Source organism: Pleurodeles waltl, chromosome 10, assembly GCF_031143425.1.
Source record: "Pleurodeles waltl isolate 20211129_DDA chromosome 10, aPleWal1.hap1.20221129, whole genome shotgun sequence".
NCBI classification, from domain to species: domain Eukaryota; kingdom Metazoa; phylum Chordata; class Amphibia; order Caudata; family Salamandridae; genus Pleurodeles; species Pleurodeles waltl.
In genome coordinates, this window is record NC_090449.1 from 123,701,985 (window position 1) to 123,729,394 (window position 27,410).

The window sequence follows — 27,410 nt, forward strand, 5'->3', positions numbered from 1 at the left end:
TGATCGGAGGGGGGTGGGGTAGTTTGGATGGAGGGGGGGTGTCAGTTGTGTTTAGGGGGAGCCTACTGTGATGGTTTTCGTGGCGTTTCTAAGGCCACGAAAGCCATGGTGGTAGGCAGGCTCATAATACCGCCGGCGATACTGTGCCGGCCGCCGGGCTGGATATTGACATCTCCGGCCCGGCAGCTGATACCACCAAGGCGGTATGAGTGGAGAAGTGGCGGGTTGACTGCAGCCAACCTGCCATTCTCATAATGTGGCAGTATGTACTGCAGCCTGTGGTTGGTACCACAGCCACATTTCCACTCATCGCGGGGGTCATACTGTCCTGCTATTTGATGGAGTTTTGTTTTGACCAATGACTTTGTGTTTCACCACTGCGCATATTAGTTGCTCAATGTTCACCAGTAGCACATGGTATGTTTTGTTCAGTTGAGCCGCCTATTGGCTTTGACATGGCATTAGCCATTACTTTCTGTATTCAGTTTAGCCGTCTATGGGCTTTGACATTGCATTAGTCATTACATTCTGTATTGTGCCTTTTGGCTTTGACATGGCATTAGCCATTACTTTCTGTATTCAGTTGAGCCGCCTATGGGCTTTGACATTGCATTAGCCATTACATTCTGTATTCTGCCTATTGGCTTTGACATGCTGTATCCAGTCTAGATGCCTATTGGCTTTGACATGATATTATACATTGCATTTTATATTCAGCTCAGCTGCCTATTGGCTTTGACATGATATCATATATTACATTCAGCTCCGCTGCCTATTGACTTTGACATGATATCATATATTACATTTTGTATTCAGCTCCGCTGCCTATTGACTTTGACATGATATTATATATTGCATTTTGTATTCAGCTTAGATGCCTATTGGCTTTGACATGACACTAGACATTGCATTTGATATTTAGGTTAGCTGCCCATTGCCTTTAACGTGGAGTTCTGTATTTTTCCAAGCTGTGTTTTTGCACCAGAGAACCAAGATGTTTTGCTCTCACAGTAGACTAGACCTGATAAGAGAGAGTACATGGGCGTCGTTTCTCTTCCCTTGAGCTTGGGAACAGGAGTAGTCTTGGAGACCTGGCCAGTCTCCAAAAGGCTTGCTCAGTTTCCCAGGTCTGAGAGGAGGGGGCACACCTTTGTAACGAATGTAACAGGCTGCAGAGAGTCAGATTCGAATCTGCCGGACCTCGTGCTGGAGCTTGGCGCCAGTTGCCAGCATCCCGTGTGGGTAGATGACACTCTTTCTCGCGGCTGACAGGGGTCTCAGCTTGCAGACCTTAGAAAGATGTAGCTGTAAATAGTTCCTACACGGTGAAGTATTTGTTTTGCTTTGCATTCAATATCTTATAAATATAACCTGCTGTGTATATTGCAAACTGATATATTTTGTTTGATTAACGCGGACTTGAAAGCTACTAATTCGTCATTCATTCATAAACATTGTGGTTGGGGAAGAATAAAATAACAATAAAAGTCTTCTTTGACCTCAGAAGTGCATTTCTGTTGTGTTATGTTAGTGCTTAGAGACTAAATAAGAGGAAAGCACTACAATTGGTACCTGGAGTCGTGGGGTCGGTCATTAAGAGGTGATTAAGAAGGGGTTTGACGAGTTAGTAGATTTCTAAGTGCACACTTTAAAAGTGTAATTGTTTTTTGTTGTTTGGAGAATTACAGAAATTGTTTTCTGTTTGGAGAATCACAGTAGCACGGCAGACCATGTCTGAGAATACATGTGTTGATGAACTGCCTGATGGTGCTAAGAAAAACTGTGAATTGTTTTCTGTTTGGGGAATTACAGAAGAAAATGCACGTGTAGCTAAAATGCCTGATGTTGTTTTGAGAAATAATTCCCGTTGTATATATGTAGAAAACGTGTGTTTTGGAAGTAATGATGACAGAAAGGTCTGGATACCTTTATCTGCTTACAGAGAAATGCAGGAGAAATGTAGGAAGTTGGAACATGAAAATAGGAATTTACGTGAGCAAATTAGCCAGGATACAATAATTCAAAATAATGCTGAAAGTTATAAAAATGAAGAATCTTTCTTGTCCCATTCCAGTAATGAGGGGGTTAAGACAGCTCCGAGCTGCACTGAGTTTCCGTGTGAGCCAAGGTTTTTGGCAGCCAAAATGCATTCCTTAACTGATAACACGGACGAGAATGTGATTTACAAGTTACCGTTGCAAAATGCACAAGTAAAGGAAAGATTTTAGAGCAAGACACCCCGAGTTTCATTAGTTTGTTTGATTTTTGGAAAAAGAATAGCCCTCATTTGAGAGAAATCCTAACACTTTTGTACATGGTCACTGTGAAAAATAATATGCAGCTGCGCGCTTGTGATTTGGCAAATGAAATAATGCAGACTTTAGGTTTCTGCGCAGTGCAAGAAGGAAATACTTATGTACATTTAAATCATGAACAAGGGAAGAAAATAGTGCCCCTAGCTAGAATCATACAATGGATCTGGTACTTGCAAGACAGGGCTAGAGTACCACAGATAAAAGAGTTACCAATGAAATTGTGTGCACCATTTGAATTCGTGTCTACTGAAGATAAAAAGCATGTTTGTTTTACTAATGATTCATTGACTGAAATGTTGCTTTCTGGCACAGTAGAAGGAACAGAGTTGTATAATGTGTGTCAGATTTTAAAGCAAGAGCTACATGAGATGTGTCATTTTTATGCTGATTTTTGGTTCTTTGATAATGTTTTAGCACCTAACTGGTTCAATTACCTTGCAGATGTTAATGAGAAAAATGCAGAGAGAGAAGTGTTCACCCAGAATTCTGCCTTAGTGGGGATGGCTATGTGGGTGCACCAGAAATGTGAAAAAGCCACTTACAGGTGGGCAGAGATGAGAGAGATGCCCATTCCCCTAGATTTGATAAAAACTGTGCAGCACGCACAAAAGCAATCTGTCATGCAAGCAGTCACAGAGCAGCTGGGGAGAGGAAAGTTACCAGAACAGAAATGGCAAATTGATCAGGTTTTAGGGAGAGTGATTGCTGCAAACTACCAAGGAAAAATCGAAATTATGCTGATACCTAGAAAAGAATCTGATTCATTCATACAAATTGGAGACAGAATGGCCCAATTTGGCAAACATGCAGTGAATGGAGGTTTGGTAAAGAAGGAGTCTGCCCCAGCCCTTCTGACAGTGCAAGAAAAAGGAAGCTGTGGCGCAGCAGATAAAAACCTCAGTACTGATGTGTGGGCTGAAGCCCCAAGTGACCCTCCAGAACCTGCAGAAAATATAACAAAGGGCCCCAAAAACGTCCTGCTGATTATAAAACAGGGAAAGAAAGAGGAAGGGTGCAGTTTAAATGAAAAATGTTATTTGCAAGAAAAGTCATACTTGTTTCTTTTGCAGATCCGACCACGTTTCGCCACTGTCCCTGAGTGTGCTGTGTGGTCCCCCTTCCGGTGTGTGCGTGTGGGGTCGGGGAAGGGACCGAATCCCCAACCTGAACCTGGCTGAGTAAAGTGCCAGCACCATGGATCCATTTTGCGCAAACTGCGCCTTCAGTTCAAGTTCAACTTGTTTGCTGTGTTTTTTTTTTTTTCCCTCTCGTATGGAACTCTGACTTTTGCTTACCTTCCAGAAAACCTTTCAGGTGGACCGTGCACCTTTACATGAGCAGAACTCATGCCACATCAAATTGCTAACACTGTTGAATTAGAGACTCATTCAGAAAAAAAAAAAAAAAAAAAAAAAAAATTGCCCAGTCTTTTCTATGTAGATGTATCTGATGTGAAAGGTTATGAGATCAATGTGTTAATTCACTTCTATTGCTTTACAGGGATTGCTTTGATCATTGAAATTTGATTTGATCATAATGTTTTTTTTTGTGCTGATGTTTTTTTTGTTTGTTTGAAATATGAGATATGTGAAACAAAAATTCATTGGTCAAAGGGCGGAATGTCCTGCTATTTGATGGAGTTTTGTTTTGACCAATGACTTTGTGTTTCACCACTGCGCATATTAGTTGCTCAATGTTCACCAGTAGCACATGGTATGTTTTGTTCAGTTGAGCCGCCTATTGGCTTTGACATGGCATTAGCCATTACTTTCTGTATTCAGTTTAGCCGTCTATGGGCTTTGACATTGCATTAGTCATTACATTCTGTATTGTGCCTTTTGGCTTTGACATGGCATTAGCCATTACTTTCTGTATTCAGTTGAGCCGCCTATGGGCTTTGACATTGCATTAGCCATTACATTCTGTATTCTGCCTATTGGCTTTGACATGCTGTATCCAGTCTAGATGCCTATTGGCTTTGACATGATATTATACATTGCATTTTATATTCAGCTCAGCTGCCTATTGGCTTTGACATGATATCATATATTACATTCAGCTCCGCTGCCTATTGACTTTGACATGATATCATATATTACATTTTGTATTCAGCTCCGCTGCCTATTGACTTTGACATGATATTATATATTGCATTTTGTATTCAGCTTAGATGCCTATTGGCTTTGACATGACACTAGACATTGCATTTGATATTTAGGTTAGCTGCCCATTGCCTTTAACGTGGAGTTCTGTATTTTTCCAAGCTGTGTTTTTGCACCAGAGAACCAAGATGTTTTGCTCTCACAGTAGACTAGACCTGATAAGAGAGAGTACATGGGCGTCGTTTCTCTTCCCTTGAGCTTGGGAACAGGAGTAGTCTTGGAGACCTGGCCAGTCTCCAAAAGGCTTGCTCAGTTTCCCAGGTCTGAGAGGAGGGGGCACACCTTTGTAACGAATGTAACAGGCTGCAGAGAGTCAGATTCGAATCTGCCGGACCTCGTGCTGGAGCTTGGCGCCAGTTGCCAGCATCCCGTGTGGGTAGATGACACTCTTTCTCGCGGCTGACAGGGGTCTCAGCTTGCAGACCTTAGAAAGATGTAGCTGTAAATAGTTCCTACACGGTGAAGTATTTGTTTTGCTTTGCATTCAATATCTTATAAATATAACCTGCTGTGTATATTGCAAACTGATATATTTTGTTTGATTAACGCGGACTTGAAAGCTACTAATTCGTCATTCATTCATAAACATTGTGGTTGGGGAAGAATAAAATAACAATAAAAGTCTTCTTTGACCTCAGAAGTGCATTTCTGTTGTGTTATGTTAGTGCTTAGAGACTAAATAAGAGGAAAGCACTACACATACTGACCCCCTTAGTCTTTAGCTGGTAGGAAGGTGGTGAAAGGTCTGTCTTAAGATCTTTTTTTGAAGTGCTATAGGAAAAAGAAAAGTCTTAGGTGGAGAGGTTTGGGGAGGCAGTTAACAGTCTTGAGTGGAGGAGGACTGTTTTCCTGTGCATTTTTTTGCTTGTTGTTTTGGGATTCAGCCTCAGATCATACCTGGGCTTCCAATTCCATTTTGCGTGCAACTGTAGGTTGTGCCCGAGGTGCAATAAAAGTTGAGTGCAAACAATACAGCAGTTTGCCACATTATTTGTGTCAGGTAGAACATGCCAACATTGCAGGTGCAAATTGTGTTCAGTTACAGCTCGCGTATCCATGGAGTGAGTGAAATAATTTGCAATTTACAGATAATTCCACATTTTGCGAGGTGTGACTCAAAATCGGGTGCAGCTTGTGAACCTGTTGCTTATCACCCCATGTGGTTTGCATGAGACACAATGAATATGGCCCTTTGAGTCTGAAAAATAGGAACTACAGGTTTTGCAGGTTCTTTTAGAAAATTTGAGTTTATCTGCTTTCTAAGTAGTCCAGCTTACTTGTGTAAAGGGCACCAAAGATCGCCAAGCAACGTTTAAAGTTTATGTATGTTTAAACAAGACTTGGCAAAGCCAACAAGTCTCGCTTTTTAAAAGCAATGCACACCTATCGGCTTTTTGCTGATACAGTTCTCCGTCGGCAAGAAGAAAAAGTTTGTTGCTGATGCTGAACAGCATTGACAATAAAAAAATAAAAAGGAATGAAGTGTACGGACAAGCCTCATCACAGATTTGTGCCCATGCGTCATGATGTTACTGCAGGCCTGCGTACTCTCATATATGCATGCGTGCGTCAACACTCCTGTTTTTTGATTTACCTTGCGAAGATGGCAGATGTCTATCATCAAGTGATAAATAAAAAAAAAAACTGAAGCTGCCAGGCCCTCCAAAAACATAATAGTAATATATGCTACAGGGAGAAAAGGGAGAAAAGGGAGTTCATAAAAGAAGCAGAGTAGGTGAAGGAGTCATTGCTGCTAAGCAGAGGGAGAAGCAGGGGAGAGAGTGGAGAAGCAATGACAAAATAAATAAAAGCAATTGAATAGAGAAGAGCGTTAGAAGAAAATGTACAACTTAGTTCCCTAAGAACAAGCAGTGGAAAGACAGAAATCATCCAATCAGAAAACAACAGAGGAAATGCTGCAGTGGGGCCACCAACAAAGAATGTGGAGGAAAGCCATTGAGTTAGAAGCAGGGAAACGAGACAGACCCACAGCCCACCACATGTACATTTTTTTACTGTAGTAAAAGCAATAGATCTTAACAAAAACCAGTCAAAACTGTCTGCAGGCAAGAAGGAACCGATGGAGCTGTTAGAAAGATATCACCGCTGCCTCCCCACTCTTGGTACCCGACCCGCTGCAGTACATAATACTGTATCTAATATTGTCAGAGTGGTTATCGGGCAACAAGTGATGCACAGCTTTGGCCTAGTCGATGTGTAAAAGCACAACGGTTTGAAAAAACGTGCCGGTGCCCAGAGATCGCCTCTTAAACACGCGGCTGCTGCATTTAAATGTGCGAGCACGTAATACTGAGGCAGCATAATCCTGAACCTATCTCGGTCTCTTTTAATTCATTTAAAGCCACTCCCTGCCCCTTCAGCTCACTCCTGCAGCTATCTGTTTTCTCCCATTGTGACGCTTTTTCGTTTTTGTGTTCCTCCGTCTTTCCCATATATGTCTTTTGCTCGCAGTAAACGCTTGAGGCAGAAGAATAAGCGCCGGCCCTGAAAAATAAGTGCCGGTGCTCAGCCCCGGAACCAACAAGCACAAATTAAGCACTGAGCTACATCCATGCACTTTGGGCGTTCATCCCCACGTGGCAATGAATGAGACGCTATCATTGGAAGGTCCTAGAGATTTGGCACAGGGAAACTGCCTAAAAAATCACCCCTTCAGTCACTGCCTAGACATAGGTTAGGAATGACCTTTGGTTAATGAGGACACACACGATGTTCCTTTAGTTGGAGCTAAGGGGCGGATGCCCATCTCTGAACGGTGTTTGGGCATCATGTGATTCTCTGAAACATGGCTGTGGCAAAGCCCATGTCACTATGCAGAAACGTCATAAAATGAGGTTATCAAGCTCTTGGGATACTGCAGATGAGCGGGAAAGAGGTCAGATCTGGACAAGTTTAATTGTTTTTCCGTCTCGGCATTATGAGGTGAAATTGCTTATATGTCCTTTCACAACCCGAGAGCTATGATCAACAAGCCAATATTTATTAATGATTTTGAAGTACATGCTGAAAAACTAGAGTCACGGACATGCACTTTGAGAATGCACTTTAATTCTGTCTGAAAGAAAGATAGTGTTATGGTCAACAATCTTTAAATCTTTGCCTTTATCTCAACTAATAGGATTGCAATTTTACTACAGGGTTTTAGTGTCTTTTGTGACGCAGCTATAATCTGCATAGTAATTACTATCGGCACTTGCAAACGATATAAAGTAATTTCTGGGGACGTTTGAACTTGCCTCAAATTAGTAGGGTACCTTTGAAAGGATGAGCATGTTGCTGTGTGTTTACAATTACTGTTTTATTCGATATTCTCTGACGAACTATGCACTTAAATATCTTTGTAGTTTCAATTTATTTTGGACTCGTATAATTGTAGTGATTTTGTGAAGACATTTTTATGTGCTTTATTTGTTCCCTCTGACTCTTTTGGGTTGATTACTCTAACATTCTACAATTTACATTGAAACCGTATAAACAATATTCAATGTTTTTCTCACAGCCTGAAAAACTAAAAATACTAATGCAAGCAAACATAACAATTAGTGTACATGAGTTTGTGTTAACATTTTTCAGAAGGTGTGAGAGCAGTGCTTTCAAGGGTAGGTGTGCTCACCTGTGTAGCTCTTGTTGTGAAGAGAATTCAGAAAAGCCCAAACATCTTCCACTTGCTGCACCATTTTGGAAGACAGAGACATATATGCATAATTTTTATAGCCTAGAATTGCAGATGTTTCTTGCCTTTAAAAAATCAAAAATAAAGTTTCACAAGACGGTGGTACATACAAAAACATTTAATTTCATGTGCAATTTATTGAATAGGCATGTCATCGGGTCAGTTCGCTTCCTTGAATCGACTGCTTGCATACATTATACTCTCTTCCAGATTTCGAAGTTCATTTCAATGTCAAAAATATATATTTTGATTGTGTTCCATTACAGTAGAAAAACATGATTCAGACTTCAGTTTCCAGAATAGGCAGTGTGCTAATCCAACAACTAAGGTAGGGCAGGGCAGTGGGAAACTGAGAGGAATCCAAAAGAATAAGTTACTTACCTTGACAGTTCTGTTTCTGGTGGATACTCTATGTACCCGCAGATGACTGGATAGGGCAGACCTTTTCACAACAGTGCTCCCGCACTCTGCAATGTGGTGCTGTGTGGCTCTGCTTTGGCCACATTCTGTAAGCGCCAGAGCAGAGCTGCATGTGAGCAGCACCCCTGCACATCAACATGAGGTTCTTTATAAAAGCACCTTTGAACGCGGACCCAGACCTCTGCTCCCATTTTTTGTCGGTCAACCAATTTCTACAAATTAAATTCCAGTATGCAAGAGAACAATGTCCCAACCGAAGACTACAGGATTCAAACCATTCCATGGCTGTCTGAAACAGATATGGGCAACAGACCCAAATGAGGTGTGCCTTTGGTGCTTGGGCTCAGGGAACAACTCCAAGTCTTGCAAAGAATGGGCCTTCATGCACCTATAGGCAATTTAGAACTGTGAAGTGAGCCTTTATGTTGCCGAATATTGGAAGAAGACATGGAACTTGCGTACTTCACGCTCCTGCTCTAAATTGAGGGTGAGGACAGCTCCCGCCTCAAGGCCACTCCCATGACAAATCTTCACAGTCAAAGACGTCCAGTACTTTGAAGTACAAATTGAAGAAGAAGCATAAAAAGTCAAAGCGTTACTCGACCCCAACCAGCCACACTCTGTTTAAAGTTGTGAGGTCGTCAAAGTGCCAATCGGTCTCAATCCCAATCTTCGAATCAGGAGCTAATTCTGAAACTGATCCAGATGTGCCTGGTCCACCGGTGACACAGACAACACAGTCATGGCTTTTAAGGAGGTCGTTCAATTAATTTGTGGCACCCTTCAGCTCCTTCTGGTGCACTTTTTGGGCCCCAAAGATCCAAGGGAACCTTCATTCGAGTTAATGCCTGCAGATCTGTCCTCAATGCTGTCTGAGCCCCTAGAACCCACCTCGGGTTCAACACTGACTCCAGTGCGGACTTCTATTCCAGCTCTGCTGCCTACGTTGATCCCTCTCTCATCCACACAGGTCCCAAGTTCGCCAGCACCGGAGGGGGCTTTATTTCCAGCTCTAATGCCCGACCCCAAGTCAAATCAGGCTAGACCCTGACCAAGATCATGCTTCAATGCCACTCCAGTGCACACATTCCTCACACAGTCTGGTTCGGATAATACACTCCCACTACAGCAGAGGCATCCTCAGAGGCCATATTTTCTTTTTGGTACCGATTCTGATCAGAGTTTGCCACATTGAAAATGGTGATGATGGAGATGATTAACCCCAAGATTATGATGGCAGTTGGATTATGATGACGTGGAATTACAAAAGGAAAATGGGCCTGACACTTTCCCTGACACACGGTTAATTTAATCTCTTGGACCCCTAATGGAAGAGAGTGTTTCCTTCACTTTTGTGTAATTAGACGGACAACTGAGCTTCTTGAGGTACAGCTGCCTACTGTTGAAGTTTGGATTAATGTTCTTACTGATGTTTTGCACCCTGGGCCAACCTCATCTGAGCTTTTACTTCCATTCAATGAAGCCCTAAATGACGCCATTATAGGCACTTGGTCTAAGCACTGCTCTTGCTCACTGTTGAATAGGCAGGTGGCCAGACTCCACAGACTGCCACCGAGTGAGCCTGCTCTTGAGAGTTTGCTGGTCCAGGCTTCCACCAGCAAAGTAAATCCTAATGCATTCCCTACAACTCCTCCAGACTGGCAGTCAAAAAGAATTGAGGTGTTCAAGAAACAAATGTTCTTTTCACCCAGCCTAGCTTTCAGGTGGGTCAATGTGATCTGCATTCTAAGCTTTTATAACCATGTTCCCTGGGACATGTCCAGAAAGATCTTGCATGCAGTCCCAGAGGAATTTAGGGACTCCTTGGCTCAAACAATTAAAGTTGGCCAGGAGCACTTATCCATCTTATTTCAACAGATGCAAACTATATTGTCCAAAGGGGTCATCAAGAGGGTTATGGACTCGAAAGTAGGCACGGGATGCTATTCCCACTATTTTCTTGTGCTGAAGAAGGATGGAAGTCTGTGAACTATTCTGGATCTTTTCCCTCTAAATGCCTTTATGAGAAAGGACAAATTAAAAATGGTCACACTTGCCAGTTTCTGTCTGCCATGGATCCCAGCAACCAAGTGGTAGCCTTGGACCCTCTGGATTTCATGTGCCCGTTCTGCAGTCACACAAACATTACCTGTGGTTTCAGATTGGCCAGGAGAATTATCAGTTTGCAGTGCTCTGCTTCAGCCTTACCACCACCCCTCAGGTGTTCATAAAAGGGTAGGCAGTAGTTGCTGCACATCTTTGGAACTTGGTGATCCCAGTTGTCCACAACCTTGACGACTGGCTGTTTAAGGCGGACTTGCCACAGTCACTTGTTGACTACCTCCAGATTACAGCAAATCTCTTGACTTGATCAAGCAGTCAAATTCACACCTGACTTCTTCACAAAGGCTTCCTTTTATAGTAATTGTCTTGGACATGGTGATGGTCAGGGACTTCTACTAACTAATAAGGAGAATAGGGCCCCTGAGCAATTGATGCTACAAAGGCTGCAACCAGGGGGAATAGTGTACAGAACTACAGACAGGTGCCTAGGAATAGAAATAAATAGATAATCTTGTGGATATTGTATTATGATACACACTCATTGGAGCAATATAGATACTGAGGAGGCAACCGTGAGATCTAAATTATTTTATTAAAGATTGAATCTAATTCAACATCAATATGCAAAAATATATATGAGTATATGTGTGCAACATAAAGTCAATTTATTTTGATAAAACGTACATCATATATGTATATAGCTGGATCACAGACATCACTCATAACAAACACCAAACATTCAAGCACTCACACTAGCACCACCACCTCTAAGACAATTTCATACAATTCATCAAGAATTTTAAAAAAGAACACGGGTAAAAAAGTCACTTGTCAAGCATAAGATGCTGCTGAGTCCATCTAATTAAGTTCTTTAGCCATAGTAAAGGTTCAATAATCCATCTTGATAATTGTAGCAGAGAAAATCATACCATATCCTCAAATTCACACCCACACACACAAAGCCCTCCACGGCAAGGGACCGGAATACCTCAACAGACGCCTCAGCTTCTACGTCCCCACCCGCCTCCTCCGCTCCTCTGGCCTCGCACTCGCTGCTGTCCCTCGCATCCGCCGCTCCACTGCGGGTGGGAGATCTTTCTCCTTCCTGGCGGCCAAGACCTGGAACTCCCTCCCCACCAGCCTCAGGACCACCCAGGACCACTCCGCTTTCCGGAGACTCCTAAAGACCTGGCTGTTCGAGCAGCAATAACCCCCCCTTTTCCCCTAGCGCCTTGAGACCCGCACGGGTGAGTAGCGCGCTTTATAAATGTTAATGATTTGATTTGATTTGATTATATCAACATGTATTAAACACTTTGCTGTATATCATCGCAACAGTGATCCTTTCATCCCCAAAGTTGTGCCAACGTGTGTTTTGGTGGAGCCGCACTGCGGGAGCCACCTTCTTCAGGATGCAAAAGGGTGATGGAGAAAAGTATCTGAGGGGGCCGGGTCCAGCACTAATTTTCCAAGTGGGGGTAACACAGATTGGATCCCAGGAGAGGAATCACCATATTGCATCAAGGCATAAAAGGATTACTCCTAGTAGATAAGGGGCTTTCCTCCAACGCACCGGGTCCAGGACATTTAGACTATGATTCCTTACGTATGAACCTCGGTCCAGGATACCGGTGAGATCAGCTCTGAGGGTTCTTTGCCTGTTGGCCTCATGCATTCCTGCTTGTTCACCTCGTCAGGTGGCAAATGCAGGCTCTGTAGTAAGATCTGAAATCTCAGTGGGCCTAGCACCAAGGAAATCCGTCGGATGTCATACAGGTTTCGGTGGAGACTTTACAAGATCTACAGTAGTAGCTGCTCAACCGCAACCTAACCAATGGCAAACCCTCCACACTCCCCCACCCAGAGATGACGTTGGTGATGGATGCATCATTGCTGGTTTGGGGTGGTCATCTGGGAAAGGTGGAGATCAGAGAGCTCTGGTCTCTGGCTGAAAGGTGTTGGAGTCGGTGGGGGGCAATGTCCTGGCACTGAAGACCTACTGTCCATCACCAGGTTCTCACTGACAACACCATCACCATGTGGTACTGCAAGAAGTAAAGCAGACTGGAGTACTTAGTCCTGTGCCAAGAGGCTCTATGCCTCTGGTTTGGCTGGAGCATCAGTGGATATCCTTGATTGTGAACCACCTGGTGGGATCATTGAGCGCCTGGGCAGACGAGCCCGGCCAACGGTAGTTGATGGATCATGAATGGTAGCTGCATCCTGAGGTGGCACTGGGTGTCTTCCAAAAATGGGGAGGACCCTGACTACGGGGGTCATTACGACCCCGGCGGTCGGTGTAAAACAGGCTGGCGGTACATACCGCCACTATTATGACATTGGCAGTTTGGCCAAAGCCAAACCGCCAAGTTAACACACCGACCGCCGATAGAATTTTGACCATGCCCACCGCCATGGTTTCCGTGGTTCTTGTACCGCCATGAAAACCATGGTGGTAGGCACTATCAGTGCCAGGGTATTCTTTCCACGGCACTGATATAGGTCTCCTCTGCCCCCTGCCCCCTTCCCCCTCCCCAGAGTACTCCCCCACCATCCCACTCCTTTCCGCCCCCATATGTACACACATACACGCACACACATACACACACGCATACACATGCATCCATTCATACACACTCACAGCAACACTCACGAACATACATCCAGGCACACACACAATCATATGACACAACATGCACGTACACACACCCATTCATGCACACACGCATTACACATGCATGCATGCATTCAAACCCAGTCACACACACCCCCACACACGCACACAATACCCCCACCCCCCTCTACTGTCGGAGAACCCGACTTACCTGCTTGCAGGGGGTCCTCCGGCCGGAGACGGGACGCGGCGCTGCTGCCAGCAGCAGCGTCCGCCAGCAAAACACCGCCAGGCCGTATGGGACATGATACGGTCAGTGGCGTTCTGCTGGCGTGGCGTTACTGCTGGCAGCAGCGCCACCTTACTGCCGTCCGCTACCATGACCGTAGCCAGAATTCCACCAGCCTTCTGGCAGAATTCCGGCTACGGTCATAATTTGGTGGATGGTCGGTAGCCATGGCGACGGTATGTTGGCGGCCGTCGCTGTGGCGGTAGGCGCCATTTGCTGCCAATCTTATAACGAGGGCCTATATCTTTTTGCCGCTATCAAGAATGTGCAGTGTCCAAACGTTTGTGCGTTGGAGGTTCAGCAAAGGTCCTCCCTCGGATTTAGTCCAAACTGGACCTCCGCAATTGTCCAGAGAATTATATATATAGGAGCTCCCGGATTCGGTGGAGCCCATCAAAGTGGCAGTGACCTACCTAGGTGAGAAGAGACACCATTGATGAAGCATGTTACCATTTGGTGTGTGATATGTCTCCTCTCATTATCTTTATTAATAAACCTATAGGAGAGAGTTCTTGATATGGGTATGGTTAGTCCTTAGCTTTTTCATTCTGGGGAGAAGACAGATTAGGGGCAAACCTGCTCAGTCTGCTTCCCAGGGGGCAGCAGAAAGACCGTGAGGCCTAATCTGTACTGATGGCACTCCCAGGTGCTGTGGTGGGCCGTCACACCCCTTTTGTTCTTCATTTTCCGTGGTGTTTAATGGGATTTCTGACCCCAAAGGGGAGAAAAAGAACTATTGGGACCATCTTCGGGTGGGGGCACAACGCAATGCTTGGGTATGATGTCCCATGGCTTATCTTATCCTGTGATTTTGAAGTACACAGAAGTTAAATCTGCAGAAAAATAAAGCTGTGTTCTTGCAACATATGGAAATCCTGAAAGCCAGCCAGTGTTATCATGACAGTACCACTGCCCTACCAAATTATTAGTAAACTTAGAAATCATTCAATAAGATAACCCATGGAAAGATTTGATTTAACTTATTGATTTACCGAGTGTGCAAATACGTAATAGGTGTCCAGGTGCCAACGAATATGAACTCCTAGGGAGTGGGAACACAGATTGATCAGTGAAGAGACAGGCCTTGAATGCTTTTGTGAAAAGAAATAGCTGATCTCAGTGAGCAGAAAGCAGGTTCCAGTGATAGGCAGCCAAAACAGTGAATGATCGCACACCTGACCTAGGGAGATAGAACTTGGGAACTGATAGTGAGTAGGTATTGATGGATCTCAGCAGTCAGATAGGTACATATTGAGTCAATTTCTGCCTTAAATAAACAGGGCTTAAATGATGAAAAGCTTTAAAGGTAATGCACATAGGGGTATATTTACCAGAAACTGGCGCATCAGTGCTGATGCACCAGTTATCTTGCATCGCTCCTGCCCCACCTAACGACACCACGGGTGCACCGTATTTACAATATGGTGCGCCATGGTGCACGTTAGGCCAATAGCGTCAACATTTTTGCCGCCATTGTTGCACTTTACTGCACTAGCGTCAACATTTTTGATGCTAGTGCACTGAAGTGCAAGGAGGCCCATTGATTAAAATTGGTGTGTCACTTTAGGGCCTGCTTTAAGCAGGGGTTAAAAATGATGCTAAAAATTGTGCAGTGAAATCTTGTAGATTTCACTGCTCCATTTTTGCAGGCCTCCTAATGCCGGAATGACCCCCTTGCATACATTATGCCTGACGCAGGCATAATGTGGCGCAAGGGAATGCAAAGTGGCACAATCCATGCATTGGAGGCGCTAGGGCCTTGTAAATCTGGGCCATAGACTTAAAAAGAAACCTATTAGATAGCAGATTCCAGTGTAATGCCAACGATTCAAGCTGGTGGACTGGATCAGTAAACAACTGGACTCACTAAGCAGATAAGGAAGACTCTTAGGAAGAAATTTCAATAAAAAAAGCAAGAGGAAGAACGTTGACCAGCCTGTGGTGCCAGAGGAAGCTTGTGATCAAAAAGAACTCCCAGATTTCTCTACACTGCACTTGTTGCTGGTGCGAGCTAAGCTAAGTGGATCAGAAGCCAGCAGGAAGGACTTGAGGTTTATTCCTCCCTGAGGGAGTGGACTCTGAATATCAACACCAGAATATCAATTGGACACAATATCAAGGACAAAATATGGAAAGTAAAATATAGATATGTAATAAAATCTAGATTTTCAGTACTCAGTTCCACATATGTACCTAGTCAATATGTTTACTTATAAGGTACATAGATGGGGAGTTGTGATTATTATATCTATACGTCCCTATAAACATTTACCTTTAGATATTTTGTTATTCGCTATTATGTCCTTGATATTCTTGTACCATATTATTCTGAGTGTTGATATTCAGTAGTACAACATCCCATGGAAGATAAGAATATCAGTTTTATCTGTACTTAGTTTCAGGGGATCATTTTTGGTATGTTGATTTCTAAAACCTGTCCCATCACATACTGATGTGCTTGGAGCATCTGTCACCGAAAGTGGGTTTGCAGTTAGATGCATAGTATCTTGGATATTTACGCATTAAACAGTCTAGGTCTGACAGAAGAGAAGCAGGATGACTGAACAGAAAGGACCACATAAAATAAAAATAACAGAATATGCCCTGGAAACAGGCAAAACCAAGTTGCAGGAAACAAGTGTCATCATTAGTCCTGAAGAGGAATTTTGAGATGTAAAAAGCCGCAAAATGCTACCGAAGGAAACCCCCTGCAAGGGCAATGCCACCCTGAGTTCCACCTCTTTCACCAACGCACACAAACCATCACCTCTGCTGTACCTAGCCACTTAATCATCTCTTCTGATCCTTTAAAAGCTGTGCCTTTAAATCCACTTGTCACCCCTTAATTACACAGTCGACTGAGAAGATGCTTTCACCTCTGCTCTCCGGACTGAGACAAGCCACTCTACTGTCATTGAAACACTAGGGGGCATATTTACAAGCCTCTAGTGCCACCTTCAGCTTCCCTAGCGTAATTCTTTTTACATTATGGCAGAGTTAAGGAGGACTTTCTCCAGCGCCATATTTACAAAGCAGTGCAAAGCTTGCATCGTGCCACTTTGTAAACCCTTGTGCCCCAATATGCCTGCACCAGGCATAATGTGTTCAAGGGGCTGTTCCCACTAAGGAGGCCTGGAAAAATGGCGCAGTGAAATTTACAAGATTTCACTCAGCTATTTTTTTCATAATTTTTGATGCCTGCTCAGAGAAGGCGTTAAAATGATGCACCCATTTCAATCAATGGGCCTCCCTGTGCTTTGCTGCACTAGTGTCAACATTTTTGACACTAGAGGAGCAAAGTGCCACAATAGCATCAACGATTTTGACGCTATAGTCTTAACGACCAACATGGTGCGCCGCATTGGAAATACGGGGGAATTAGGTGGGGCAGGGGCGATGCAAGAAGAGTGGCACATCGGGACAGATGTGCCACTTTCTTGTAAATATGCCCCTAAATATTGACCTTGTTGATTTGCTTTCTGATGTCTCTCTAATTTATCCATGAAATAGGTGCAATCAGCTCAGTTTCATCAACTACGAGCAGCATTTTAACACCAGCGCTATAGTAAGGATAAATCTAAATTCCTAACCTCAAATTGAGTGAGGAAGTGAATAATATTTTGGGGAGCATAGACCTTGTTCTTTTCTCTCCCCGCTCTTTGGTTTTAATCATGACAGTGGTTGGATTATTTAATAAAATTTGCCTAACCTCTAGTTATTTTTAAATAGAATTTTTCCAATCCTATACCCTATTCTTTCTAAACCGGGCATATATCTCAAAAGATCTCCGGCAAAGAGCCCCCCTTGAGGGGCCCGTCAGGCATTGCAGCGCCGGCCTGACGTGGAGCAAAGCCCGAGGATGAAGCATGTCACCTTTGGTGAGTGAGGGCTCTTGTTCCAAAATAATTAATTTTAAAGGGACCTGGCTTTCTTTCTTCTTTCTTCTCTCTTTTTTACGATCTTTTCCTTAGATCAGGACCCAATGTGGTTTTCCTGATTATACTTACGTTGTGGAACTGTGTATACCTTGTTTTTGTACATGTATTGGGAGCTCTATACACAGGACCAGGATTTTTCTATCCAAATCTCCCTTTTTCCAAACCCCTCTTTTAGTTGGTTTTTGATGATTTAGTACAGCTGTTGAGCTGTGGGGTATTCTATATATATCACCCAGTAGAAATCTATTTGAGGTGATCATGGCTGAACTACAGGGTCTCAGCTTTGATGATGATATGGTACAAGCCATTCTCCAAACTCCTTCTATTTTGGGGAATGATAATAGCGGTCCTTCGGGCGTGTCTAAGGAAGACTGGGTCAAATTATCAGCCCTGAAGAAAGAGTTTATAAAAACAGTACTTCATGGGACAATTATGACCGAATATCTTAGGGCTAACATCTCACCTCATGGTTTGATTGTTACCAATGTTCCCAGGATCTTTTTACAAGATTTACAATTCCGTACTGATTGGGCACAAATTTCTTGGAAGTGTACCCGTGATTGGTTGATTCTAATCATTAACACTTCAAAACGTTTGGCTGATTCGATCACCATTCAGATCTCTATGATTGAAACCTCCATAAAGACTACAATACAACTGTCCCAGTTTAAAACTCGTTTGGCAGAGATGAACTCAGATTTGAATGAGATTAAAGAACAACTAACACGACAGAAGATATCCAAATTACAAAAAGATATCAAGCGATTTAGTAGGGAGAAAGTCTATCCTTACACAAAACAAGATTTTCAATCGGTAGGAACCTCCGATACTTCAGATGACTCGGACAGTTCACTACATAGACCTCGGGGCTCACATCCCAGCTCCAGTTCGGATGAATGGAGCAGTGATGAAGGCCGAAAATCTTATCAGAATCGTCAGGTCCCATTAATGAATATGACACCGACTTTCCCATACCATCAATTTCCTATGTGGCAACAACCGCCATACCCATTTTTCCAACCGCAACCCCAGTTTGGTTTCAATCCTTTTTTAGGGAGAGGCCGGGGCAGAGGCAGAGGCAGAAACAAAAGAAGAGGCAGGAACGTGCACTGGGCCCAGGAAGAACCACAAATGGTGACCAGGAGCCGCAGTGCGACACCAACAAACAATCCTTAGTGGTTAACCTGTCTGGCACCATACTATCCCCCTCTGAACTGTCAGTTTTGGAAAAGGGCTTAGGTTTTGTACCTACCCCAAAAGAAGACCAGTTCCGGCTAAATTGCGAAATTTCAGCAATGTTTAGGAAGGTACGTTTACACTTCTTCTTTAAGGATCGTATCCCCTCGATACCCCTGGGTGATACGAATTTAAGGAATCCGTCATCCTTCATGCCTCTGTCCACTTCTGTTCCAACAGAAGTTCTAACCTTTGAGAAGGCGATACGGCATGAATTACAGCATCTTTTACCTACTCGTCCTTTTCAGAATATGTCTAGATTAGAAAGAACAGCCATTAGTTCTTTATCTTCGAATCCTGACATTACCATCAAACCTGCGGATAAAGGAGGTGCTGTTGTGATACTCGATACCACCTTCTATAGACAAGAATGCCTGAGACTCCTAAGTGATGATACATACTACGAACCTATTAATGTTGATCCTACAGCCCGCCTTCAACACATCATTCGTGGAATGATTAGCGAAGCAGAATTAGCAGGTTGGATCACACAACAGGAAGCCAAATTCCTTGACACCAAAGAACCTAGGGTGCCATACTTCTACTGTCTCCCCAAAATTCATAAGGGCACCCCCCCTCCAGGCCGACCGATTGTATCAGGGATAGGATCCCTGTTGGAACCTCTCTCTAAATTTTGCGATTTCTTCTTTAAACCTATTGTACAACAAACTTCCACTTTCCTAAAAGACACTAAGGATACTCTCGTCCTTTTAGATCACATTAACACTACAGGCTTAACGGATATGTTAATTTGTCTTGACGTTGAAGCCCTATATAGTAACATACCCCAGGAAGCTACACTTACAGCAGTACAAGACACATTGATGTCCACTCCCTGGACTCGCAATACCCCCATCAGTTTTATAATGCAATGTGCGAGCCTGGCCCTTAAAGAAAATTTCTTCCAATTTGAAGATAACTTATATCACCAGGTACAAGGTACATCTATGGGCAGCACTTTTGCACAGAGTCTGGCTTGTCTGTATATGTACACCTTCGAACAAAACAACATACTGGTTCCTACTCAACCCTTCTTTTCCAACATCAGACTGTGGCGTTGTTATATTGACGACATACTAGTGGTTTGGAAAGGAGATGTGGATCAAGTTAAAGCCTTCATCCAGTGGATTAATACTCTTGATGTGCATCTTCGCTTCAGTGCTGAATATTCTGACAAAGAAGTTTCCTTTTTAGATCTACGGATCATACTTACAGATGGAGTACTACATTCATCCATCTTTCACAAACCCACTGACAGGAATAGTCTCCTGCTCTACGACAGTCACCACCCTAAATCCTTAAGGAACAATCTTCCATTCGGCCAATTCTTAAGGACAAGACGTAACTGTTCTGATTTGGCTGATTTTCATACACAGGCAGATATTTTGAGTCAAAAACTTAAAGAGCGGAACTATCCCAACTCTGTTATAAAACAGGCTAAGAAGAGAACTAAGAATATCCCAAGGGATACATTGCTAGCCACCAATATCCGAGAACCACTAACCAGACTGACATGTGTCACTACCTTTACTCCTCTGAGTAACCGTGTCAAGAAGGTCATTTTGAGACACTGGAGTATCCTGAACAGTTCGGGAGAATCCCTAGAACGTCCTCTTTTTGCTTTCAAAAGAACTCAAAACATTAGAGATTTACTAGTCCATACCAGACCTGTTGTGCCAAAACCTAGAGAATTGATAAAGACACGTTGGCTGGGGGTCAGGGGACATCATCCTTGTGGTGGGTGTAATGTTTGCTCACTTACCACTACCACCCAAGAATTAGATTTGGGAGAACCCTATACCTGGCAGTTAAGGATACATACCAATTGCCGTACTAAGAATTGTATCTACATGATCACTTGCCCGTGTAAACTACGATACATAGGGATGACCACTAGGATGATCAAGATTCGGATAAATGAACATCGCAGTACTATTAGATGTCAGAGGTCCTCCACAAAATTGACGAAACATTACATTGATTTACATCACACCCCTAATGATCTCAGGTGGGTTATACTTGAGACCATCAGAGACCAAAGAGAATCCACAAACCGCCTTTTTGAAAAAGAGCAACGTTGGGTCTATCGACTTAAGACACATATTATAGGACTTAATGATGACATACCATGGACAGACTTTGTGCATGGATCATGATTAAGGAATCTCTTGACCAGGTTTAAGTACACTCACTACTGGTTGTGGCTATTCCATCTCTTTCCATAGATTTTATGCTTATTTAAGTCTGAGCAATTTGCCTCTTAATCCCATTCTTTTTCCGACACATATATTTGAGCCTTAGTTCTGTGTCTTTTAAATTGGTTTTCTGTAACACTAAGATGGCCGACCCCTTTCTTCCTTTTTTTTGGGGCTTACATGATGGAGTCCCTCTTTAATTTCTATCCCACTGCTGGACCTAACACAAGATGGCCGCCATTTCTGTCCTCTTTCTATGCTGAGGCTTGAAGATATATAGCCCAGCCTACCGGGTGCTCTTTCCTATTCCAGGAACACCGAGACGGGGCAGGTGATGCCGCAAACTTCGGACAGGTCCCAAGTAAGTGGATGGTAATATTGTTGGGTGTTTAGATGGGAATCCTTAGGATCATTTCACGTTACTTTGGGAAAAGGCAGTTATATACCCTTTGATTTGGTCCTTTGTTGTTTACACGCATTTCCCACCACGAACACTCGTGTGTAGACACCGCCGCTGCATACTTGGCTACAGCGTTTTTGAGCGTGTTATATATACTTATACATATATGTGTCTATGACATTCCTTATATATGCTGTCAACATCTGCAATCAGCACACCACGTATTTTACGTTTATTTGATGTTTTCTCAGCTAAGTGAACTTTAAAAACCTGGTCAGTCATAATATGTGTACCATCCTGCTACATTTGATTATGGGACACGTGAATGTTTGGCAAACGCTATATCCCTCAACTTCCCGGTATTACTGTTTTTGTCTTTCTCCCTAAATACAATCTGATAATTGAACTCACGCATTTAGCTCAGTAGGACCTCCGTTACTTGGTGCTTTACCTGATGCGGCCCATCCACTAGTATGAGGAGGGTAAGCATTTATTTCATCATTATTTTCACATTGATTTACACGTTGATCCACAGTGGGCATACTTCACCTATGTGTGGATTTGCACAGAGCACATTGCTGTTGATATTGTGCATGTGAATAATGTGTTGTTCTTTTTGTTTGTTATTCTTCTCATTTCAGGTCCCTGCATTGTACTAATATTCCTTATTATAGGTTATATTTACACATAGGATTAAGTAGTTTAGGTCCTGAAGAATCGCGTTAGATCCATAGGACATCAATAGCGAGAAACATGTTGACCTTCTGGTGAATCGTACAGGGGATCCTGTGCGTACAATTCCTAACCTCAAATTGAGTGAGGAAGTGAATAATATTTTGGGGAGCATAGACCTTGTTCTTTTCTCTCCCCGCTCTTTGGTTTTAATCATGACAGTGGTTGGATTATTTAATAAAATTTGCCTAACCTCTAGTTATTTTTAAATAGAATTTTTCCAATCCTATACCCTATTCTTTCTAAACCGGGCATATATCTCAAAAGATCTCCGGCAAAGAGCCCCCCTTGAGGGGCCCGTCAGGCATTGCAGCGCCGGCCTGACGTGGAGCAAAGCCCGAGGATGAAGCATGTCACCTTTGGTGAGTGAGGGCTCTTGTTCCAAAATAATTAATTTTCCAGGGACCTGGCTTACTTTCTTCTTTCTTCTCTCTTTTTTACGATCTTTTCCTTAGATCAGGACCCAATGTGATTTTCCTGATTATACTTACGTTGTGGAACTGTGTATACCTTGTTTTTGTACATGTATTGGGAGCTCTATACACAGGACCAGGATTTTTCTATCCAAATCTCCCTTTTTCCAAACCCCTCTTTTAGTTGGTTTTTGATAAATCTAATGTCAAACAGCAGGGACAAGCATATCTCTCCTGTTATACAAGTGGAATTTAGATCCCACAATTATGCAGATTTCACCCACCAACGAACTTTGTCCAAATGGAATGGATGCCTTTCTTCTTCCCACTTCTGCATGCATCAATACAATAGCTAAAAATAGCCTGAATAAGGGGTTTGGAACCCCAGAGAATTCAAGGCTATAGCCGTACCTTCACCATTCCTGTCTCAGTGACACTTTCAAGCTTCCATAAAAATAATAACAAAAAACTATATAAAGTAAGAAAAACAAAGACTAGTAGACTAGGGAATGCACGGCCAATTGAAATTAGTGGAAGATATCAGTGAGTGGCATCTACCAGAATTACTATGGCCTGGCTTTCACCAACCCTGAATAGTATAGGAAGCATTCCCCTATGTCTTACAGCCCCCTATAATTTGTAATCCTGGCCCCCTGATATACTTCAGTAAAAAAATAGTTGTACAGAGATTTTCATTTTTGATTTGTGTTTTTTGATAATTAGAGAAGTATTTTAGCTTGGGCCAAATTTTTCTGGACTACATATTTAAAAATGGTGGATGAGTTGCAGTGATGATGTAATATTTCAGGAAACATGAGACCCATATACTACATTTTGGTGTCAAAAAATAGGTCAAGTAGTCTTATAGAGGCAGAAAATAACTCCTCAGAGCAACCCTTCCACCATTTTCCACATTGGTGGCTCTTCAATGATGTGTTTTAGCCATCATATTGGTAATTTATACATGATAAGACCCCTGTTTCGACACAGTTGCGATTTGAAATGTTGATGAATTTAGACAGGACTGCAATTTTTACCACCTCTTTGGAAGCAGGACTACACGTTGGCCAATGTATTACTGTAACTTAGGTGCAGTTAGAGCTTGTTATTCCACCTATGTTAATCATTTTACGTCACTATATTTCATTTTTTGGATTACTCTATTCCACGGTTTCCATGGTACAGTTTTAATACAGACTTGCAGCCTCCAGGCTGATAATCATAAAATGGTATACATGTGTGAAAATACATTCCTAGAAAATGTGTCTTTTCATTATGTTGTGTACATTAAGGGTCAACATTCATTCAATTTATCCATGTTAGATTTCTCTCCTAAAGTTTCCATATATCAGTATTTACTATATCTTAATGCAAGTTATCCATAGCTAAAAAAAGTCTTCTCACTGGACAATGTCTAATCACATACATTCCTCAAGTGTCCCAAGTCCTATCTCGTTAGAGGTGTCTTTTCTGCGTACTCTATTTGCCACCACTTGTAAGATGTACCACAGGCACATATTGGCTTCATATCGAGTTATCCTTATGTAGAAGGCCTTGACTTAAAGTGATTAATTCAAGATTTAAAATCATTTCAAACACCCTTGCCCAGCTTGACGTCTGTCTATTGCATATACAAACACATATCTAGAAACACATATTTGGAAGACACAAGATAAACGTATGAGAACCAATAATGATGTAAGACTAAATTAATGCAAACCTTTTTCTACACCAAGAAAGAAAAAAATACAACCAAGAAAGGAAAAGGAGGCTACGTTCATACAGTTGTAACTTCTATTTGTTCTTTCATTCATGTATTCAAATGACAGCCATGCCTGCTTTGTCCAAGTACTCAACAAAGTGTGGATCTTTGATTAAAGTGGTGCAAAACGGTAACTAGTCTATCACTTTACCTCACTCCTCTTATGCCTTTCTGTACATTATTTTACAAATCCTCAAATCAGTAGCTCTGAATTGTCCCCATAAGAGACCTTCTTACCTGCCTCACTCTTTTTACCCTACTTGATTTCTGACAAAACAAATATTGAATCAGTAACAATGTTTAATATTGCAATGATTACAATTTTCGACGGGTTATTTGTAAAGAGTTGTCATTTGCCATGTGCCTCCATAGTGTTCCAAAGTATATCATGCATAACCCTTCCTAGGTGAGTGCTGCTTTATAAAAATGTGAAATAAATAAATAAAAACATTACTTTAATTTGGTGGGGAACCTGCTACAAATACACCATTTCATGGAATTGCAGGCATAAAGACGAATACTAGTCCTACATCTTTTTCAGCTGCTTGCAATGGACCAGAAATCTATCTCCGGCAGTCACAGTGCTTCAGGGACCAAATACATCTATTTTTAAAGTTCCATAACACCTGTCCCCTTCTATGTTTCTAACCGTGCTACCTCTTACAACTACTCATGCTTCTCCACAAATGACTGTTTATAATACCATATATCTGCCACACCGGTGCATAATTCTGTATTAGTAATACCACAAAGATCTGTTTTATATGATAGAAATATTCTATACATCTGTTTTTTTTCACATGATTTTAATAAGAAGGACTTTGTGCACTGGATTCTGATGCCCTAACTTAGTTTGGACCACTGTCCTAGTGTTCAATGGGACTGAATTACAGTTTTTGTTGTTTAGATTAGATTTCTGGTAAGTTAGGTCATTGACATGTCATACTTCTGCCCTGCATAGATCTGTGTGCATACTGGAGATCATAGAAAAAATGTTGATGTGCAATTCAGGCTTTCAGCCTTCAAGGGTTGAGGACAAAAGTGTGAGGTACACTGGAGGTTTAGCTAACATCAATCGCCAATATGCAAGAATCGAAACAAGGCCCTTGTGATATTAGACATAGCTGATGAATTTAAGTAGGTCATCACAGATCAGATGAGATTTGAGAATAGGAGAGGTGAAAATATACAGATGATTTTTAATCTTAAAACCCATAAGAAAGGCATAAACAATAAATTGGAGTGAATGTTTTAGCACTATTTTAATTATCAATAACCTACATAGTACATTCAGGAGATAAGGGTTATTTGGTGATTATAATGGACATAAGAATGATACTTAGGTTTGGATATGGAGGACCACTTGTAAAATACCAACTATGAGGTGTAACTTCCCATTGCAGGGGTTCTCTCTCCTTGAGTTAATCAGAGAACAGTAACAATTATTCACATTATTCACCAAGAAGGAATTCCCTTAATGAATGAGTAACCACTACTATAACCTTTATCAATGATATCTTGGTTAACATCAGGTTAGTGGTTTGAAAACAGAACTGCTGAGTCGTTGTAGAGCAAAGTATCCTTCCTATATACATTTTTAAGGAAGGAATACATGAGCAGTATGGGGCCTATTTCTCAGACGAGCATGTCAGCATTACCTTGAATAGTATAATAAAATAACACTCATGTGCATTGTGTTAGAGTTAGTAGTTCATTGGTGAGGAAGAGAAAAAGTTGCCACATCGACTGACAGAAAAACTGTGTTTTCATTGTGGAGCAAGAAACATTCTCTTCGTGACAACAAAGCAATGTGAAATAGTAGAGGTATCCTACAGTATGTCTCACAATAGAACAGAAGTATTGGTAATCAATGAACATTTTTGTTCCTTACTGTTTACATTTTTCAATTAAAGCTAAATGTTTAAAGAGTTCAATTCTGTAGTAGTAAAGACTACACTGGACCCACAGGATATTATTCAGTGGGTGCAATATTGACTTAGATGTATGTGTTGATGGCACCTCAAAAGTAGGAATGTGGTAGCCCAAAAATGATACTCCTGAATAATTGAGAATGTAAGCTGTGTAAATAAGCATCACTATCCAACTGAATTTATTATAGTTATATTTGATGTACCATATAAATGTGTTAAAAATCTTTTACCTATATGACAGCTAAAGCCCTTCGCCAAATTGCCATAAGGCACACCCTCTAAGATAACATGTGATGTAGTCATTATAAGTAATTGGGGATTTCAACAGAGGATGGCAAGTATAAATAATGTTATGTTATATTTCAACAGCTGTTAAGAGTAATTAATATGTAAACGTGTAGTATGCCTGTGCTCCTTGTGGGACGGGTCTACTGTAACCTTTGGTAAGGCATATGTGTCAGTATGTGACAATCTTTAATCAAACAGCATTCTTTCGGTAGTAGATTAGTACACTTTGACTGATCAAGAAACACTCAAGTACATATTAAAGTGTCGTCCTAGCATCACTGGGGTGTTGGTAAAGAGGTGGTTGCTACTTTATTGTACCCTAAAATAACTTTGGTAGCCACTCTCAGAGGAATGTATAATTTAGTGTTAAGTTTGATTTTCAAACTGTAATTTTAAATGCTTTTTGAAACATGTCATTCATCCTAAATCTGCAGACTGCAGCCTAGACCCATAGAGCCTGTGCGGCCAACACATGTGTATTTTTCATTTGATTTCTTTTTGTATTCAATGTTCTGACCAAATCCATATTACCTTGCTTTACCAGTCAAAACAACATTGTGGACAATAAATATATTGAGGTTTTGTTTTGAAATTGCTAACAATTGATTACAAATACCCTGGTCAAATGGAGACAATGGGGGTCATTACGAGTCTGGCGGTCTTTTGGCAAGACCGCACGCTGGCTGCCACCATATCGGCCATAATCTGACTGCCATATTATGACTCACACTGTGAAGACCACCAAAAAACAGCCAAAAATCCTAAACCACCAGGACACTGGAGGATGGAAAAGAGGAGGTCCCACCACTAGCCCCGCCAGCCCGACAAAAATCCACCCATCAGATTACAAGCCACAAATCAACACAGCGGTTCTTCCATGGCGAAAAACCATTGGCGGTGTGAACCATGGCGGTCAGAACTCACATCAGTCATAACACCACACCACATTGGATAGTT

General features: G+C 42.1%; 1 protein-coding gene across 1 annotated transcript in view; it reads right to left on the bottom strand.

Annotated features, from left to right (window-relative positions):
- The window catches only part of LOC138262385 (uncharacterized), a 56,577-nt gene that overhangs the window by 16,825 nt on the left and 12,342 nt on the right, over positions 1-27,410 (bottom strand). The window contains exon 2 of the mRNA XM_069212285.1: positions 8,112-8,236. Within this exon, the coding sequence (XP_069068386.1) occupies positions 8,112-8,236 (125 nt within the window). The remainder of the gene's footprint in view (positions 1-8,111; positions 8,237-27,410) is intronic.